Source organism: Eleutherodactylus coqui, chromosome 4 (assembly GCF_035609145.1).
Source record: "Eleutherodactylus coqui strain aEleCoq1 chromosome 4, aEleCoq1.hap1, whole genome shotgun sequence".
NCBI classification, from domain to species: domain Eukaryota; kingdom Metazoa; phylum Chordata; class Amphibia; order Anura; family Eleutherodactylidae; genus Eleutherodactylus; species Eleutherodactylus coqui.
Genome location: NC_089840.1, coordinates 168,015,630 through 168,035,965, shown reverse-complemented (window position 1 = coordinate 168,035,965; position 20,336 = coordinate 168,015,630). Strand labels below are relative to the sequence as shown.

The window sequence follows — 20,336 nt, the reverse complement described above, 5'->3', positions numbered from 1 at the left end:
TTGTTGGTCAGCAATCTGTTCTGATTTACAACCTACAATGAAATTGGTTGCCATGGACAGCAAGGTCTTTTTTTCTTCTATTGGATGTATCAAGGGCATGAAGTTTGTTAGTTTAGTAGTGTTTATTAAGAATTACAGAACCCCTCTATTGTTGCCTAAAAATGCATATGTGATTTATTCTTTGGCATGATGCGACCCGGTCGGGCTAAAAAAGTTGAAGCTGGCACTTTCTGGACATGCCTGTTTAAAAGTGGGTTGTTAACGGGGTGACAAGCTCTATATAAAAGGGGGTGAAAGGGCTGCAGCTGGCTTATTCTCTAAAAGACGTCTAGAGGGAAGGGAGGTTGTATTGAGGGGGACAGCGCTGTAAAATGCAGGTGCCACACAATGGAGCAGCTGAGGAGCATTGTGGCATGTCCATACTAACCAGAAATCTCCATCTGTCAGGGCACAGAAAGCTTGCAGTCTAATGGGCAACAAATCTTGTCCCAGCTCAACTTTCCCTCCGCAGCGGCCGGGTGTAAGGGGAAATCTCCAACCGTATTACAACTAACTCTCATTTTTGTTCTCTAAGTGTTTGCAGAGAGATAGACATTGCACACCGAGCGAAAGCTGAAACTGCTCCAACTTCCTCCCTTGTTCCCACCTCAGCATGCCACATCCCTACAGATGGCCCCATTGCAGCTGCACTAATCCCCATATAAAAACAAAGCCTTTGGGGTCTTTCACAAGGTTTTCTCAAACCTTTTTGCCTTCTTGGAATAATGTGAACGTAACAGAACATCGTTTTGGTTCCTATCTGATCCTGGCACGTCTGCTAGCTAGCAGTAAATGTCTGTTACGTGCAGTAAGTTAACTGTTACTCTGGAGATACTTTGTATTTAATTGGCTAAAAATCGGAAACCATAAGTCCCCTGAGCGCTTACATGTAAGGGGTAATTATGGTTAGTTTAGTTATTACAGCAGGCACATTTCTATCATTGTTGGGCTCTGTACGGCAATCAGAAGCAAACAAAGCATCCCATAATTTTATATGTAATTATAGAGCATACTATTACAGTGGTCAAGTACCTACGTCCATCCGGTGAATTGTTCTCCCAGTACAGCACACCTACCCAATACATCTCATCAGTGAACCCCAATCTTATGTATACAGCCAGCTATACTTCAGATCCCACTAAGTTACAAAGTTAAGAGACATTACGCAGTTTTATGGGAAACAAATTCAGGTATATTTCTAAGATGCCTTTTGTGTACAGCCCTCTTCAGGTCATGCCCTAGCATCTTAATATTCCAAAACAGAAATCCCAAAAATTACAGATGGTTCATTTACTTTTTCTTGTGTTTGTATATATTGTGTATGTTACATTAGTATTTTATTTTCGAACTGGTGGAGGGAAATCCTTGTGGTGATGAAGGCTAAAATCCCGCATGAAACTGTGTGCATCAACTCACCTTTTGTCATCAAATTGTGTGTGTGTGTGTGTGTGTGTGTGTGTGTGTGTATGTATGTATGTATATAGAGAGATAGATATATTGTTTGAGTCTCTTGTTGAATGAAGTCCAGTTCAATTTGGTCCTGCAGTTACTTCCTCGTATGCGGGCATCCATAATAACTACTAACCTTTCTGTTTTGTCTATTTCCCTCTCATTGTGCAGACATCAGAGAGCTGAATGTGTCAGATGTCTCTTTGCTTTTTAGAAGTGCATAGCTAGTGTATCACTATAACTGGAAGTTGGTGTCATGCGCGTAGCAGAGGCCTGTGATTGAAGGCTGCACAGTGATGACCGAATCCCTATGCTTCCTCGCTATGGAGCTGTAGGCACTCCATTTGCAGGATGAAATACAAGGGATATGGACCTATAGTGGGCCTCATCAATTGCTCCCAGGTTGTACCAAATCATAATGCGCCTTTGGCTAAAGCCTAAAGGTAAAATACAGTCCTGTGCAAAATTACAATGTGATATCGCTAAGGATAACAAGATTAGCTCTGTTACCTTTATATACTTGCATGGCTTTTTGCGATGCTATATACGTGTGGCAAGAGGCCCCACAGCCACTCAGGAGAAACTTCTGTGATTTAGAGGTTTGGAAAGGAAAGTCTCCAATCCCGATAAGTTATGGGGTGTGATGTTTGACTGGTTGGAGCTCAGAAATACTTTGCTAACAGCTAATAAATTGTCAGGGTAAAAGATGCGGAGATATATATACATCTGCCCAGTAGAGTGGAATCTCATGTCTTTGTAAAGAAAATCCCAAAGGTTTTAAAGGGATTGTCCGAGTCAAGGAAACCCTTGTCACTTGGTCCGCCTCTCTCAGCTTCTTGCCCATCCCCCGTCACAGACTCCAGGCTCCACTGTCTTTGTTTACTGTCTTTGTTTATTGCTGTGAGTTCCAGCAATCCTGCTGTATCAGCCAATGACAGCGTTCAGCCATGATTGCCGAGTGCTGTCATTGGCCGCTGCAGCTTGTTTGTAGATGGACTCAGCCTGCAAAGTGACGTCACAGGCTTATCAGAGCCGGTGGCGGAGGCAAGTAACTGCTGACTTGTTGGGACCTGGTGTCAGGAGTTTCCTTACCGCAAATGACCCCTTTAAGGCCTCCTGCTCACAGGTGGATATCTGCTGCGGAATCCGCAGAGGAAAAATTGCAACATGCTCCATTTTCATGCGGATTCCACACAGACAGTTTCCATTGAAGTCATTGGAAGCCATCTGACCCACTGCTCGTCCACAATGAACACTGTGGACAGGTTGCAGATTCCACGTCTTCGCCTAGTGACGCCACGGGAGAAACAATAATTAGCAAAAAAAAAATCTGTTCTGCGCATGTGTGATGGCGAACTGCCCGATCCATACAGAAAAAAAGCCGACCAGAGAAGGTACGCGCAGACCCGGCTACTGTCAGAACTGGATTCTGCTGCGGGCTCCCACATGCATAATCCGGCTCTCCTGTGTGCAGTGGGCCCAAGACTGTTGTTAAATCTTGTCCAGAAATGATGTGATTTAGAACATGATTTTGCCTGGGAGGCCTAATAATAAAGGACTTGTCAATGGAAGGTCTTGAATTTCCTCCTGCTGTCAACCAGTATGATGTATACTGCAGCTCCCACAGTGATTGCTGCATGCTACATGTAGTGAGGGGTCCCGACCTGCAGAAGGAGCTGCATGCTAGATGTAGTGAGGGGTCCTGGCCTGCAGGAGGAGCTGCATGGTAGTTTGCATGCTGACTGCGGCCCTCCTTTCCTACAGGTGAAGATTTCAGCAGCCGTTAGATCATGTAAAATATATATAAATGTACTGTTATGCTATAATCTTATATATAAAACGCCAAATCTGGTCCAATTTGTGTGAAATTTTGCATGAGCGTTCTTCAGCACCAGACGACGAATACTGGCGGAATTAAAAATCGAAAACTCACCGACTACCCACATAACTTTTGTTGTCAATAGCAATCACAGCTCCGCTTTCATTTCTTATACTGATGAAGCAAAATAAAAGCTGCGCTGTGATTGGTTACTATTTTTTATATATTACTGGGGTAAAATGAAAGTTACGATGTGATTGGTTACTATTTTTTATATATTACTGGGGTAAAATGAATACGCTGTGATTGCTTACTATTTCTTATACTGCTGAGGTAAAATGAAAGCCGCACTGTGTTTGGTTGCTATGGGCAACACAGATTTTTATTTGGGCAGCTTTCATAAGAGTGAGTGCTGGGCTCATTCTTGTAGCCAACTTTATATACTTCAGGACTGCTATTCATAAAATCACTGTGCAGCGCAGGGGTATAATCAGCTAGTGTGTATATATATATATATATATACACACAACGTAGGGGGATATCAGCTAGTGTTATATATTGGTGCTGGGCGCAGATAACACTATTGTACAATGTCGCTCTCCATCATGGAATGTTCTGAGCAGACTGTTTACAACTCACATCTAACTGCACAATTATCTCTGCTTTTTAGGATTCACATGATTCAGGAAGCCAGGCCAGGGCAGAAAGGCAAGGACTTCTCTACCCTGCATGTAAGTCAGTCTTGTTTCCTTCCAATATAACATGTTTTAGGAGCGCATTATGAAACACAGTGCATACAATGTTATACAGTGCTTTCTAGTACTCTTTCCATGTAGTCGGTGTATAAATACTAGTATTGGGAAATTATAGTAGCAGTGTTTCTAGTGGCGCAATGCGCCACATAGCTCTGCTACATGCATGTCTCATACACACACACACACAGTTCTACTATATCCATGTCTCACACACACAGCTCTGCTACATGCACGTCACACACACACAGATTTGCTACATGCACGTCACACACACACACAGATTTGCTACATGCACGTCACACATATTAGCTTCGCTGTATTAGCTTCACGACCGTGTTGAACCCTCTATGGTGACATGTTTGCGCGACAGCGACTGTTTATTTCCACACTGGACAACGGTTGATTATTAGATGAAGGCTGGACTTGTGTTGGCGGCATCAGCACTTGAGATGATATCACGTTCAGGAGATGTGAAGATAGTGGGGAAGGACTATGCTTCAATGTTGTTGGTCAATATGCACTGCCAGCTATGTAAGTGTAAAGGACCTGTGATGACCTCACTGTCATGTGATCAGGGGGTGGTGCTAAGAGCTGGTATGAGTAAATTTGTGAGGTGTCATTTCTTGGAGGTGTGCAGCAGTCTGACAAATTGGCAGACAGAGTAGTGCTGTATCCATAACCGCTGAAGCCACAGGAGTTTGTGAGGAATGTAGTTTGTCCCTAATTCCTCATTCACTGCAGGAAGATAAAGGACCTGTGATGACATCACCATCATGTGATCAGGGGGCGGAGCTAATGCGGTAATAACTGACATGACAGTTGCTGTCGGGATCTGCATGTAACTCGCACATCACACACAAATTGGACGGACAAGTGGTCGTTAGTAGTTTTGACTAGTAATTATTAGGAATTTGTAGTGCCAGTGTTTCTGGTGGCACAATGCACCACACAGCTCTGCTACATGGTATATCCATTATAATCCTCACTAGAGATGAGGGAACTTACTCGGCCACGCCCCTTTTTCGCCCGAGCGCCTCGATTTTCGAGTACTTGCGTACTCGGGTGAAAAGATTCAGGGTGCCCTGGGTGAGTGGGGGGTTGCGGGGAGAGAGAGAGGGCTCCCCCCTGTTCCCCGCTGCTACCCCCCGCGCCGCCACACCTCCCCCGGCACCCCCCGAATCTTTTCACCCAAGTACGGAAGTACTTGAAAATCGCGGTGCTCGATCGAGTAATTACTCGAAACGAGTATATTCGCTCATCTCTAATCCTCACATATCACAAACACATCTCTACTACATGCATCTTGATTCACACACAAGACAAACACAGCGTGGCTCCTCCCACAGCAGTGACGTCACCACAGGTCTTTAAACTCACCGGATATCTGTGGTGCAGGTAGATTGGTGTTTTCTGTCATGACTGCCGAGTTGTGTCTGAGATAATACCGGTGTTTTTTTTGTCCTCCCCTTCTCAAGAGCCCTAACTTTGTTGTTGTTATTCTGTCGGTCAGGCTCTGTTTTATATATATTTTGTAGGACCTTCGATGATGTCACCAGGGGGCAAAGTGATAATGTCACCAGGGGCGGAGCATGAGAAGCACTCACATATTCACTGACAAGCGGTCATTAGTAGTTTGATGTAGATACTTCTGGCACTTCAGAACCTCTGGCTTTTTAGCACCTATTCACTGGATAAATGTTTGGTGGTGGGGTTATGACCGCTGGGACCCCCACTCATGATTGCCATAGCAGAGGAGCTGTGTTTAGGAAGTGTGTAAATGGAGCGGTGGTGGAACACCCCCTGTCATTCAATTCAAAGTCTCTGGTAGATTTACACACAGGTTTTTTTATATTTTGTTTCGGGTCCCGAAAAATCGGTCTGATTTTACTTGCGGTTTTTATGACCTTTTGCTATTTTACCGCTCAGTTTTCATCTTGTATGTAAAAGTTTTCTGATTCATTTTTTTTGTAATGGTTGCCATGGTTACATGCATTTTAAAGTGAATCACACTCGCATCATGCAAGTGCAATCCTTCCTTTTTTACATGCAGGCTGACTTGAATGGGTAATTTTAGTATGAAAATTGCACCAAAGTAGGACATGTCGCATTGTGTTGTTTTTTTTTTACTCACTGTTCACCCAAATTTAAAAAAAAAAAAAAAAAAGAAAGCTCATTGGAATACAACCATTCAAAATAGGTTCTATTTCTATGAAATTTTGGACATTTTTTTTTTTGGTCTGAATACCCCAAGGCCTCCCTCATTCAGGCTTTTTTTAACACTGCATTTACTACATTTTCAGTAGCGTTTTCATGCATTTCTGACAACGCTTTGGCTGTGTTTTCAGCACAGCTCAAACACAGCCAAGGATGCTGAAAAGAAAAAATAAAAACAATACTCACCTAGCCGGAGCTGTCCGGGTCCCTGCCGGTGTTCTCCTTGAGCTCCCAGCAGTGGCTATCATAGACAGAGGATCTTTTCCTACTGATTGAGGTTTGAAGACCCTGCCTCCAGCAGGGGGTTGCTCTGATTGGCTGAGTCCGCTTAGTTTCAGCAGGCTCAGCCAATCACAGCTAGTGCTGGATGCACCAATCACAGCCATTCATTGAACAGCTGTGATTGGTGCATCGAGCATCGGCTCTGATTGGTTCAGGAGTGCTGGCTCCACCAATCAGAGCAATCTCTCGCTGGGAGGCGGGAATTTCAATCAGACAAGTGCCCAGCCGACAGTGTCAGCTAGGGGAGTACTCCTTTTTTTTTTTTTTTTTTCTTTTTTTAGGTAGTGCAGCTAGCGCCTGCGTTTAGCAATGCCAAAACATGGTACCAAGTTGTGCCACATTTTCAGCTATGCTGAAACTGCTGCCCATTCCTTTCAATGGGCGACACAGGGCTGAAAACGGCCAGAGAAAAAAACATGCATCCTTGTCAAAGCACAGCGTTGAAGATGCTACGTTTTGATGCTTGTGTGAACAGCCCCGTTGAAATGAATAGGAGCATTGTACAGCATTTAACGCAGTCGTGAAAAGGCAGCGTTAAACACTGTACAAAAACATCTATTTGAGGGCTCTTGCACACTGTCGAGAGTGATATCAGGCTGTGATTCACGGCCCAATATCGCTCTTGCAGTGCTTCTGAAAAGCCCTGGATGCAAGGCATTTTCGTAGTGAAACAGCCTCGCATCACAGCAGGGCTGAAGCAGCGCCAGCCTTATTGAAATCAGTGGGAGAAGATCACTGGAGGATCGTAATGTTCTTCCATCATTTACAGTGGGGCTAGCGGCAGCGGCTCCAGCCCCATTGAAATCAATGGGAGAAGATCGCAATCTTCTGCCACTGCTGTGACAGCAGTGGCAGCGGATACCTTCATCCCCGCGGGCAGTACCATCATCACTGAACACCCTGCTGCTGTCACAGTGTTCAGTGGTGATGGGACTCCCCGCGGGGATGAAGGTATCCGCTGCCACTGCTGTCACAGCAGGGGCAGAAGATTGCGATCTTCTCCCATTGATTTCAATGGGGCTGGTGCCGCTGCCGCCGGTCCCACTGTAAATGATGGAAGAACATCACGATCCTCCAGTGATCGCAAAGCTCTCCCATTGCTTTCAATGGGGCCAGCACTCCTGCCATCTACACCATTGAAATCAATGGGCAATGCTGTGATTTGTTTCCCGGATCGCATCTCTATGAATTAACCCATTCAAAAGAATGGGTTTCATATTTGTGTATCTCGCAATGCTCAAATCTCACACAATATTTTTGCCAGTGTGAAGGCGCCCTGAGGGAGGCCTAAAGGTAACAGCTAAGTGGTCAGCCCACCCACCATTCTAAAATTTATCACCTATCCATTAGAAATGCTTCAGTCTGGAATACCCTTTAGGCCTCATGCCCATGGCCGAGTCGACTGCGAAATCTTGCAGCGGAATCAGACCCGGCATCCCCCAGAGACAGATACTCACCTGCCTGGATCCGCTGCGAGTGTCTCGGCCGGTGAGCCTACACGCATGCGCAGTGCAGCGCATGAAGCGCTGGGGGTGGGCAGTGATGCAGATTATCGCAATACTTTCGCAGTGCTCACACCGGATGTATCGCGGGATGGAGGGCTTCCATTGACTGCAATGGAAGCTGTCGTGCGATGTTCCACAGAAAATAGAACATCTTCGATTCTCCCCCGTGAACGGAAAATCGCAGTTGGTTTCCCCTCGTGGGCGGTGGAGAATCGTTTAACATGGCATGTCTATGGATGGACATTGCTGCGGAATTTTCGGCGGGTGTCTGACCGCGAACTCCGCAGCAATAATCAATCTGTGGGCATTCGGTTTTTGGCCACCTGTTCACGGGCGTAGTGTTTTCCCGCAGCGAATAGGTTAATCGCAGAAAACCGTAAGGATTTTCTGCTTATGTACATCGGGCTGCGTTTTCCATAGTTATCCTACGGAAAACGTTCATTGCATTACCCGTATGCGGATTATCGCCGCAGATAATGCAATGATGTATCGCACACGCTTTCATGAAAAGTAACTCAGTATTTCAAAATAGTCTTTAAATAAACTTTGGATTACTTATGCTCCCAAGTTCAAAGAGCTGTAACTCCTTATAAGCCCTTTGCATTGGGCCCTCACACCTACAGCATACCTTAAAAGACTAAGGCCGAATGCAGACGTCCGGATCGGATTCCGACTGCGAGATTCTTGCAGCGGGATGCGACCCTGTGCCCCTGCAGTGACCTCTGGCTTACCTCTCCGGCTCCTTCTCTCTGCTCTGCGGATGTGCTAGTTGGCACATGTGCAGTGCAGAGCTGTCACGTTAGCAATGATGCGGCTGTGTGAGCTGTGCAAGGCTCGCACTGAAATAGGACATGCCGCAATATTTTTATCACGCGAGTTTTCCGTGCTCAAAATCGTGACTGTCTGCATTGCTTTGTGACAACCAATGCAATATTATGGCAGCGTTCAATGGTGAAAATTCCTTGCGGAATTTCCACCCATGTGCATTCGGCCTGACGGTATATATATTTTTTGTGATGACTCTCTATATAGAAAAGCGCTTCTGTTCTGCTTTCCTAAACAGTTGAAAAAGAAAGCATATACTTAACAGAGGCCAGAAAGCAGCTTTTTGGTATGTTTAGCATATAGCAGCAGTTTTTGCTGATGCATCTGAGATGTACATTTAGTGCACTGAGCTGCACCTCTTCACATAGCTGGCTGTCCTGCTGGTCCTGGCGATGTCAGTCCTCTCCTGCTCTGTTTATCAGGTGAAATGTAACAGTGAGCGCTCATTGTAGCCAAGTGGTGATACAGTCGTCGTCTGAGAAGAAGCCGACCCCGTGTGAAATTTTCATCTGGTAATCAGATGAAAGCTCTTTCATCCATGAACGAACATTCCCAGAAATATCGTTTGTCCACTGCCCAGCGTCACTGAATTTGTATGGCCAGTATTGAATACTGTAATACAGGCTACAATGTGTATGATTGCATTGGAGAAACCGACATGCACTAGAGCATTATTCATGCAATGGGTGTTCAACCATCAACCTACTTTTATGTAATGTGTATGACCACTTTTAGAGATAGCGTCAGGGAGGAGTAAGTTGTGCGCAGCAGATCAGTGTGGCGAGGGTGAAAAGCATCTACATATCAGAGACTCTTGTCGCCTACTTTTAGCCCAATAAACTAAGCCTATGGACTGATGGTAGATGACCCACTGAGTCCGGGGATGTAAAAGTTACACTTGCCTTTCCCATCGTTCCCCCTGTGTCGTGCTGGAAGCCACCGCTGAATTCATTGAGCAGCAGCTTTCAGGGATAACACCAATGGCAATGATGATGAAGGTAAGTATAAAACTTAAATGCCCAGACTCAGCGGGTCAGCTGCTTTTAGCCCATAGGTTTAGCTTTTAGGCAAAAAGTAGGTGACAGATTCCCTACAAGGGTATATGTACACAGAAGATATTTCTGGCCAATTTTTGGACCAAAAATTAGACATCGCACCCCTTGATTTGCACACAGGCTTTTATTAACTCATACTGATAAATAAATTGCAGCATGTCCCATTCATGTCTGCGGCACAAGGACAGATTGTCCAAGTGCTGTCCGATGCAAGCTGCGCCTGAGAATCTCATATGGCGGGCTGTAGTGCAGTAAGAGATGCAGCTAATTCTACCTGGATTATGATCGTACCACAGAAGAAAGTTACCTTTAACCCTTTAAAAAGCTATTGTTCTCGTAACACAATAAAACCCATTATAAAGCCGTTCAAAGTGTAAAAGAGGCACCTGCATAGCACGGCACACTGTGATCTCACATTGCATTAAAGGGAACCTGTCACCGGGTAGGAGTAGCATAATCTAAGTTATTATGCCCACACGGCAGGTTCCCGGGAGCACAGGGAGGTATTTTATACTTGCCCGCCTTCCAGTAGCGTTGCTGTCGTCACATGGACCACGCATTCAGAGCGCGAGCCATATTACCAGACCCAAAGCTGCAGGCTGTGTGCATCCCATTGGTCTCTAGGAATTCCTTTTTTTTTTTTTTTTGTCTTATGACAGAATGAAAAGACAGGATTCACCATGCGGATGTGACCAAAGCATGCTGTCTAAAAATAGTTGTTTTCATGTCCAATGCGTCAATGGCCTTAAAATAACAAATAATGCACTGCCCTATTCGCTGTTTAACCACTTAAGGACCAGAGTGTTTTGGTCCTAAAGAACCAGACACTTCAGTGATTTTACACCTGTGATAATTTAATAGCCCTATATTTCTTTTAGGACAGACAATATGTGTGTGTGTGTGTGTGTGTGTGTGTGTGTGTGTGTGTGTGTGTGTGTGTGTGTGTGTGTATATATATATATATATATATATATATATATATATATATATATGTGTATATATATATATATATATATATATATATATCACTCCTTGTTCTGTATAATGCCTAGGAAATCTATATAGCAAATTTGAAATGACAGTTTTCGTACGTTGCGTAAAGACCTCACATATTCCCTAGATTGCCTTACCATTCTATACAATATCCACTTTTCACACATTGTCTAACATATATGGGAAGTGTAATACTCCTGTGTGGCTGCCTTCACATCTGTGTGGGGGAGCAGGAAAGGGACGGAATAGATTTCATTGACTATAATGGAGTCAATTCGGTGTCGGCCTAGCTGCCTAGCATTTTACCAGAAGAAAGTGCTGCATACAGTGCTTTCTTTTTTGGGGCTTTTTGTACCGGATCTGCAACGGAACCTCCGACTGGATGTGAAGTCTGATGTGGATGTCATCCTTTGCAATGGCATTATCCCAGCAAAATGCAGCGTGATAAAGATTTCAAACTCCGAAACCTGGGGCTCCATGCAATAATGGCACAAACCAACTAGTGCTGTTTTTGAGAAATTTGCAGTCTGTTTTTATTAATAAGTAACAATGTAGTGCAGGTTTCAGAATGACATTTTTTGTATTCTTAACATCAACGTGTAAAAATCTGGTTTCAAATTATTAATGTAAAGGCTAAAATGGCTTTAATACAATAGAAATTAGGCATTATAATCTTGTTACTCATCCACCATTTCTGCACCATTGTCTGCTTCATCCTTGTCCGCAGACATGCCAAGATTTCTGTAATGATGGTGATAGATTGGAGGAATGGCTTTTATACTGCTAGAGTAGTATGAAAGCTGTGCAGCCACTACTTGCTAAGGGCAACAAAGACAGGTTTTCTGTTAGACTGCTTTAATGAGTGTGCGGTGCCGGGTTACATTTTCACCCTGTATAGAGGGGCGTGTAGGGCAAAATCGGCATATCCCAAATTGCATTTAAAGATGGAGGTGGAGCACCTCGCCCATGAAATCTCACTTGAAGGCCCAATGTCCATGGGCGGATCTGATTTGCGGAATCCACGCAGGTCACCCACAAATCAGATCCGCAAATCAAGCCGCCCATAGAGAAACATGGGCCTCCGCAAATGAAATAAAGCGTGCAAATTTGATTTTCAAACCTTTTGGTTCGGAAAAAAAATTGCAGCAGGCTCCATTTCAGTGCAGATCTTGCACAGACAGCTTCCATTTAGGGCAATGGAAGCCGTCCGATCTGCAACCCGTTGAATTGCGGACGGGCCACCGATTCTGCGGAAAAAGCAGGAGTTTAAAAAAAAAAACTCCACTGCGCATGTGCGGTGCTGCTCTGGATGGCGCTTTCGCACACATCTGGTGTGAAGAAAATGAAGACCCAGATGGGTAAGTAGGGGGTTGGGATCGACCTTTCTTGCACTGAGCCCCTCAAAGATTTCACAATATGTGAATGAGCTTTTGTAAAATCTCATAATCTTGCATCCTACAAGTATATCATACTTTGCGCACTTCTCACAAACACACCAAATGTGAATGTGGTCCGGGTTTTTGTTTTAGTCTAGCCTGTCATTTCAATTCACTCACATTCTTTCCTTCTACTGACGATTCTTCGCTTCTGCGACATGCTTCAGTTTAAACAGATCAATGCAGCTGCAGTTTTCTTGTCATAATGAACAGTTTTGCAGGCGAAGACCATTGATTTTTTTTTTCCTACTTACTTCCAGCACTGAGTATCCATAATAAAGAGAATGGAGTTGTTCTGTTATCCATAGACACTGTAAGATTGATTAGGATCCAGTCCTAATTGCGCGTGTCTCTTTCCCTGTGTGGCTGTCTCTTTTGTGTAGGTGTGTGGCCCGCTGTCTCTCTTGTGTGATTGTGCCCCAGCTCTGATTTTTGTGAGACACTTAGATAAAAAGGTCTGCAAATGTTGTCCCTGTTGTGATCTCTAGTTAAAAAGGAAGGGAACAAACCTGTCAGTGATTAAACGAAGCATTTCTGATCTAAACATTCTGTAGTTCTTGCTAGCTACACTGTTACAAGGCATGGGCTACCATATGTCTGCACTCATTACATTGTAGCGGAAGGTTAAGTTTTAACTGCAACAATCTCTTCAAGAGTTGAGTATGTTATCTTTGTATTTTGGGTAGCCATTTGCAAATAAAAGCCTAGAAAACACTTTAACCTTGCTCCCAAGGCCCCAGGGAAGAGTAGCACAGAAGGAGTAACTTCTTTGTCCGAGCTCAAGGTTCTCGGTTTACTCTCCACACAAAGGTTATATACTTGGCTTTTTGGGCTCCACCTCCTCCTCCTGCTAAGTGCAGCTTTCTTATCCTCTGGGAATTGGCAGCCAAAGAAGCCAGAACTTTGTTATTGTTAACCTTTTCATTGTCAAGTGTTAATGAATCTTTGTAACTGTTGTTTGCCCTTCTTGCATTGCACTTACTAGATGGCAAAACACGTAGCAATCAATCCAAATATCTAGAAATGACACCGTAAATATTCAAGGAAATATATGTGTAACCTGACCTTATTTTGACAAAAAAGCAAGTTAAATGAGGAGAGCAGTTATAGCCAATAACATTCCATGTTTCCTGTGGAGTTCAATACTAAATGGCTCACAATAGTAAATAGTCAAGATTCTGGCTACATTTGCGCAAAAATATGCCGTGCACGACATGTAGTTTGTGTTTTAAACAATGTTTGCCACTCATTTGAGGAGAGGGACATAAAGACGTGTGGTTTACTGACATAACAAAATCCAGAATTTTGACTCAAACTAAGCTAATCGTGATAGTGTAAAACTAGAAGCGTCTAAAGATGCACCAAAGTTATCATATGGCATGTATTGTGTTTCATTTGGCACATTTTCAGACTGGCTGGTCTTAGTGTCCTTTCTAGACAAGCCAATTAATAGTTAAATGAGCGAGTGATGTCATTGCGAGCTCATTCGCTCTTGTGCAGCCTGTTTGTATGGGCAGATACATCGTTGGCTTGTTGTCTAAAGGTCCATTTACACAGGACCATGATCATCCAGAGTCTTTCAGATTCCCGTGCTCCCGCAGGGTTTTGAACGATAGTCGTCCCGTGTAAATGCATGCAGCGACTGAGTGAGAGCCATTCAGTGTAAATAGCAGTCGGTCAGCTCTGAATGCCTGCTTACAGTGAATGGAGGCGGTGTGGGGAACGCTGCCTGGCCACCCGGCCTCCATGCTGCCCGCGCTCTGAGCGATCCAGCAATTCTTGATCCTGTGTAACTGCTCAGCAGCGAGCTTCACTGGGATGACTGTCGGGCTGACAGCTCGTCCCATGTTAATGCGGCTTAAGTGAAGGAGAGGGACTGAACGATTGCTGTTTAATGCGAATTATAAGTACTTGACTCAATGATGGTGGTTCTTGTCTTCATAAAATGAACGGCAAACAAAAATTAAACAATTATCGTTTGTCGTTCAGTTGTTGGCAGCGTTTGACCGAATGATTATCGTTCACTTTCGCCCGTTTCAACGATAATCGTTTCATCGAAAAGAACCTTTAGTTTTAGTGAAATGGTTTTAGTCAACTTTATTAGGGCAAAAGCCTGAAATCTGTGCAAATCAATGCCTTCTTAATGCAAGGACCATAGAACAGTCTGGTACTGCAATGATCCCAATATAAAACAGAGCTTTTATGTCTACAGGGGAGTTAAGAATGGTTAAGGCTGCTTTCACATCTGCGTGAGGCCAGCTTCACACAGGTGATAAAATCTCACACAAATATGAACCCCATTCTTTTGAATTTTTTCCTGCATGGCACTGCGATGAGATGTGAGAAACGAATCGCAGCATGTTCTACCTTTGTGCATGGTCTCGCATCACAGCGCCCATTGTTCCCAATGGAGCCGGCGGCAGCCTTACCGTCCCCAATGGAAGAAACTCTGCGATCCTCTGCCGCGGTTGTGACTCCCTTTATCCACTAAGTGATGCGAGTCTGTTTTGCCATGAAAACTCCTCACATCCTCAGGAATTTTACATGGATGGAGAGAGCGATATGGGGGCAGGATTCATGGCCCTATATCATGCTCGCCCGTATGAAGTTAGCCTTAGGCCAAATGCCCACGGACGGATAATCGCTGCAGAATTCACAGTCAGACACGCTATGAATTCTACAGCAATGTCTGTCCATAGACATGCTGTTTTAAAGAATTCTCCCCTTCCTGCGAGACACTCGCGGTGGATCCAGACAGGTGAGTATAGGGTCTCTGGGGGGCGTCAGGTCTGATTCCGCTGCCAGATTTTGCAGTCGGAATCCGACCCCATCGTAGACATGAGGACTAAGGGTCAGTTCAGAGTTTCCATTTTCGGAGCAGAGAAACTGAAATGAAACTGAAAAAAACTAAACCATTTTTTTCCCTTATTGATTTCAATGGGGTTTAAAAAAACAGCAAACAAAGGTTTTCATTTTTTTGGACAGAAAAATAACACTGCAGACTACACTATTAGGTCCAAAAAAAGAAAACCTGATGGAATGGAAGACAACTGAAGCCTTTCTTTTTGCACTGCGTTTTTTTGACACCCCATTGACATCAATGGCGAAAAAACCAGATCTATGTTTTTTCAATTTTATTCCAGTTTCTCTCCTCCAAAAACAGAGCAGAAGCGGAAACCCTGAACTGACCCGAGCGGCGGGGCTGAGAGCGGCCTCACCTGGGCTGACCCTAACGGCGGGGCTGAGAGCGGCCTCACCTGGGCTGGCCCTAACGGCGGGGCTGAGAGCGGCCTCACCTGGGCTGGCCCTAACGGCGGGGCTGAGAGCGGCCTCACCTGGGCTGGCCCTAACGGCGGGGCTGAGAGCGGCCTCACCTGGGCTGGCCCTAACGGCGGGGCTGAGAGCGGCCTCACCTGGGCTGGCCCCAACGGCGGGGCTGAGAGCGGCCTCACCTGGGCTGGCCCCAACGGCGGGGCTGAGAGCGGCCTCACCTGGGCTGGCCCCAACGGCGGGGCCGAGAGCGGCCTCACCTGGGCTGGCCCCAACGGCGGGGCCGAGAGCGGCCTCACCTGGGCTGGCCCCAACGGCGGGGCCGAGAGCGGCCTCACCTGGGCTGGCCCCAACGGCGGGGCCGAGAGCGGCCTCACCTGGGCTGGCCCCAACGGCGGGGCCGAGAGCGGCCTCACCTGGGCTGGCCCCAACGGCGGGGCCGAGAGCGGCCTCACCTGGGCTGGCCCCAACGGCGGGGCCGAGAGCGGCCTCACCTGGGCTGGCCCCAACGGCGGGGCCGAGAGCGGCCTCACCCGGGCTGGCCCCAACGGCGGGGCCGAGAGCGGCCTCACCCGGGCTGGCCCCAACGGCGGGGCCGAGAGCGGCCTCACCCGGGCTGGCCCCAACGGCGGGGCCGAGAGCGGCCTCACCCGGGCTGGCCCCAACGGCGGGGCCGAGAGCGGCCTCACCCGGGCTGGCCCCAACGGCGGGGCCGAGAGCGGCCTCACCCGGGCTGGCCCCAACGGCGGGGCCGAGAGCGGCCTCACCCGGGCTGGCCCCAACGGCGGGGCCGAGAGCGGCCTCACCCGGGCTGGCCCCAACGGCGGGGCCGAGAGCGGCCTCACCCGGGCTGGCCCCAACGGCGGGGCCGAGAGCGGCCTCACCCGGGCTGGCCCCAACGGCGGGGCCGAGAGCGGCCTCACCCGGGCTGGCCCCAACGGCGGGGCCGAGAGCGGCCTCACCCGGGCTGGCCCCAACGGCGGGGCCGAGAGCGGCCTCACCCGGGCTGGCCCCAACGGCGGGGCCGCGAGCGGCCTCACCCGGGCTGGCCCCAACGGCGGGGCCGCGAGCGGCCTCACCCGGGCTGGCCCCAACGGCGGGGCCGCGAGCGGCCTCACCCGGGCTGGCCCCAACGGCGGGGCCGCGAGCGGCCTCACCCGGGCTGGCCCCAACGGCGGGGCCGCGAGCGGCCTCACCCGGGCTGGCCCCAACGGCGGGGCCGCGAGCGGCCTCACCCGGGCTGGCCCCAACGGCGGGGCCGCGAGCGGCCTCACCCGGGCTGGCCCCAACGGCGGGGCCGCGAGCGGCCTCACCCGGGCTGGCCCCAACGGCGGGGCCGCGAGCGGCCTCACCCGGGCTGGCCCCAACGGCGGGGCCGCGAGCGGCCTCACCCGGGCTGGCCCCAACGGCGGGGCCGCGAGCGGCCTCACCCGGGCTGGCCCCAACGGCGGGGCCGCGAGCGGCCTCACCCGGGCTGGCCCCAACGGCGGGGCCGCGAGCGGCCTCACCCGGGCTGGCCCCAACGGCGGGGCCGCGAGCGGCCTCACCCGGGCTGGCCCCAACGGCGGGGCCGCGAGCGGCCCTTCATGTTTGGAGCGTAACAAGCTCCAAATCATGGCATAGTTTGCACCTTTGAACTGTTTGCCGCCATTTAAAGTTGAATGGTTCTGTTGCAGGTTTCATTTGAATAATGTTTTGGGGTATTCAGAGGTTGTAGAGCTCAACAGATGGCTTTAAAGCCTAAATTTGACCTGTGTTGTAGTAGTTTAAAGTGTGTAGAGTCTACTCTACTTACACATAAAATTTAAAGGGAACTTGTTATTAGTTTCTTATGATGCAGTCAATGATAAACCTGTAACCGCACTGCTTATGAGATTTCCTTATCACTAATTAATTTTGTAATACGTGCCCCGATAACTTTACGATCTGCATTTGAAGTTTACACGCTTTGTACTAAAATGAGTTGAAGGGACAGATTTTTTGCCAAGCGCCGCGATGGGTGGCCCGTGTTCTTGATTGTCATGTATACTGATTTCTTTTCTTGGTTGTTATCCTGCACCTGCGCAGTTCTGTTCTCCCTTACTTGCTGAGACCTCATTGGCGTACTGCACCTGTGCCTTGAGGAGTGCTTCTCCCACAGTCATTGGACCTCGGACACAGTGGTAGTAACTATCTTCATGCATTCGCAGTACACCGCTGAAGTTATGGCTAGTAAAGGAGAGCTGAGGTGCGGCAAGGGTTTGCTTTGGCGCCTGCGAAGAGGAGAAATTGTTATGCATGCCAATTAGAGATGAGCGAGCGTACTCGCTAAGGCAAACTACTCGAGCGAGTAGTGCCTTATGCGAGTACCTGCCTGCTCGTCTCAAAAGATTCGGGTGCCGGCGGGGAGGAACGGGGGGAGATCTCTCTTTCACTCCCCCCTGCTCACTCCCGCAATTCACCGCTCTTCCCCGCTGGCACCCGAATCTTTTAAGATGAGCGGGCAGGTACTCGCATAAGGCACTACTCGCTCAAGTAGTTTGCCTTGACGAGTACGCTCGCTCATCTCTAATGCCACAGTAGCGGCCTGGCGCAGCACTGAGGGAAAATAATATAACATCCTTCAGCTCATTAGAATACAGCACAAGAAAACTTCAAGAGCAGATTGTAAAGGTACCAGGACACGGACAGCAAAACCAAATAGTGATAAAGAAATATCATTAGCAGCTCAGTTAAAGGTTTATCGTGGTGATAACGATGACAAGTTACCTTTAAGTGTAAAAGAACAGCAAAACATCCATGTAGTTTAACTAATGCTACAATCGGATCATAGGACAATGTTAAAGAAAGCTCCATGAGGTGCATTTGACCTTTCCAAGGCTTCAAAATGCCCTGTTGCCTTCTAGAAGGAACCCTTTGCCAGGAGCGCAGGCTGTTAACGAGACACCAGGACTCTGGAAACCATGAAAGTCTTGTTTTGTTCTGTTATTTATTAAGACTACAGGAAATAAAGCCAGACCACCAGTGGTATAACGATTCCAGCTGGGCCTGGATGCAGCCATAAACAATGGCCCACGGGTTAACGTTTCCGCAAGCAGCTAAAGAACCACAGATCTGATGGTTTGCACTTCATGCCTTTTCTATCGGCAGCATGTCATTCCTGCGGGGTGCCAGTGTTTACATAGGAACAGCCAGTTTTAGGTTTGTTTCTGACACCATCCCCGCACTTTATTGTAAAGTATCAGTGGATCCTCTTGGTGGGTCTCATCAACTTGAGGTGTTTTGTTCCCTCTGTGGTCCTGAAATACTCTGAATCTGGGCGATTTCTGTGCTTTCTCCAGTATAGGGTTAACTTTGAATCTCCTGTGTTTGGATAAAGCCTTGAGGATGAAAAAATGTTTCCATTTAAAAACACCTCCCTGTCTCTTCCTGTCCCAGAGGCATTGCCGAGTCTTTGATGTCTCTCTAGCAAATGAGCACTCCGTGTCTCTCCCTCTCCCTTTCCCTCCCTCTCCCTTTCCCTCCCACTGTTCAACCCCAATTGTTTCCCCTTTATCCATTCACTCTGTCTGTTTGTCCTCAGTGTCATGATATTAGAGTGTATGATCTGTGGTTTTATCTAGGACTGCAGGCTAACTTAATACATTCCCTTAAAGAGACTGTCGCCTACTTTTAGTCCTCTGAACTAAGCTTATTGGCTGAAAATAGGTGACCCGCTGAGTCCGGAGATGTAAGGGTTATACTTACCACCCCCGTTGTTTCCCCGGTGTCAGTGCATTAAGCAGCACTGCTAAGTAGTCCTCCCATTAAAGAAATTAGAATGGGCAAACTATTTAGCAGCTCAATGCATTGAGTGGCAGCTTCCATTGCTGACACCGGGGAAACTACAGTTGAGGTAAGTAGAACACTTACAGCCTCGGACTCAGTGGGTCATCTGCTTTCAGCCCAAGTGTAGTTTATAGGACTAAAGGTAGGTGACAGATTCCCTTTAGGGTTGCAGGTTAAGCAATAAATGTTTGAAAGCTGGGGCCCTACCTACTACTAGTACAGAGCTGCGGAGATATATGGAGAGGGAGTTACAGGCAAGTGCTGCAATTCTGGCATCTTGTAAAGTTGCACACTTGCCTAGGTAAAACTAGATTTTGTTACAATTAGTAATTTGTATCTATGCGTTTGTCTCCAACTGACTGCTCTCTAATATAATCTGGGACTTGCGGCCTCAGTATGTGTATAGATGCATGTATATGTAGTAATTCACAGTCACACAAGGAGAGTTTTGTGTGCTCAGCTAAAAATACCAGAGCTGTGACTCACGGGGTTATCCAACGCTCAGACACACAGATTGCTTTCTCTCGACAAGAGTTTTTTTCCAAGGAGAGCTGGCAGAGCAGATAAAACGGGTTGGCTCAGTTAGCAGCGAACGATTTCTGAGCAGTGAACTGCTACAAGTATTCTGCCATTTATCTTCTATTCGGAGAACTGCGAGGCTTGTGGAGTCATTTTATCATTCAGTATCTGCATGCGTTACACCTAAAGTAATGCCTTTACTGGGTGTATAACTGCTGAAACGTTTGAGCACATAACTAGTTCTTTATGGAAGCTCGTAGTCTCTTTGCTGTAGATACCAGAACATTTGATCTATAATATAAAATATGGTCCAAAATTCTGAAATAACGGCCACCCTTCCCATCATAACATGTACACTGCAACAGATT

General features: G+C 47.3%; 2 protein-coding genes across 8 annotated transcripts in view; both read left to right on the top strand.

Annotated features, from left to right (window-relative positions):
• The window catches only part of ZMIZ1 (zinc finger MIZ-type containing 1), a 407,596-nt gene that overhangs the window by 182,189 nt on the left and 205,071 nt on the right, over nt 1–20,336 (top strand). For 6 of the 7 annotated variants that reach the window (XM_066600362.1, XM_066600356.1, XM_066600358.1 and 3 more), the window contains one exon: nt 3,978–4,038. The exons of the other annotated variant lie outside the window; for it this stretch is intronic. The gene's annotated coding sequence lies outside the window, so the exon portion shown is untranslated. The remainder of the gene's footprint in view (nt 1–3,977; nt 4,039–20,336) is intronic. 7 annotated transcript variants of the gene reach the window in all.
• LOC136626557 (uncharacterized transmembrane protein DDB_G0289901-like) lies at nt 12,227–17,265 on the top strand. The gene is made up of 2 exons (XM_066601607.1): nt 12,227–12,294; nt 15,567–17,265. Exons 1-2 carry the CDS (start codon nt 12,227–12,229, stop codon nt 17,263–17,265), a joined length of 1,767 nt encoding a protein of 588 aa, XP_066457704.1.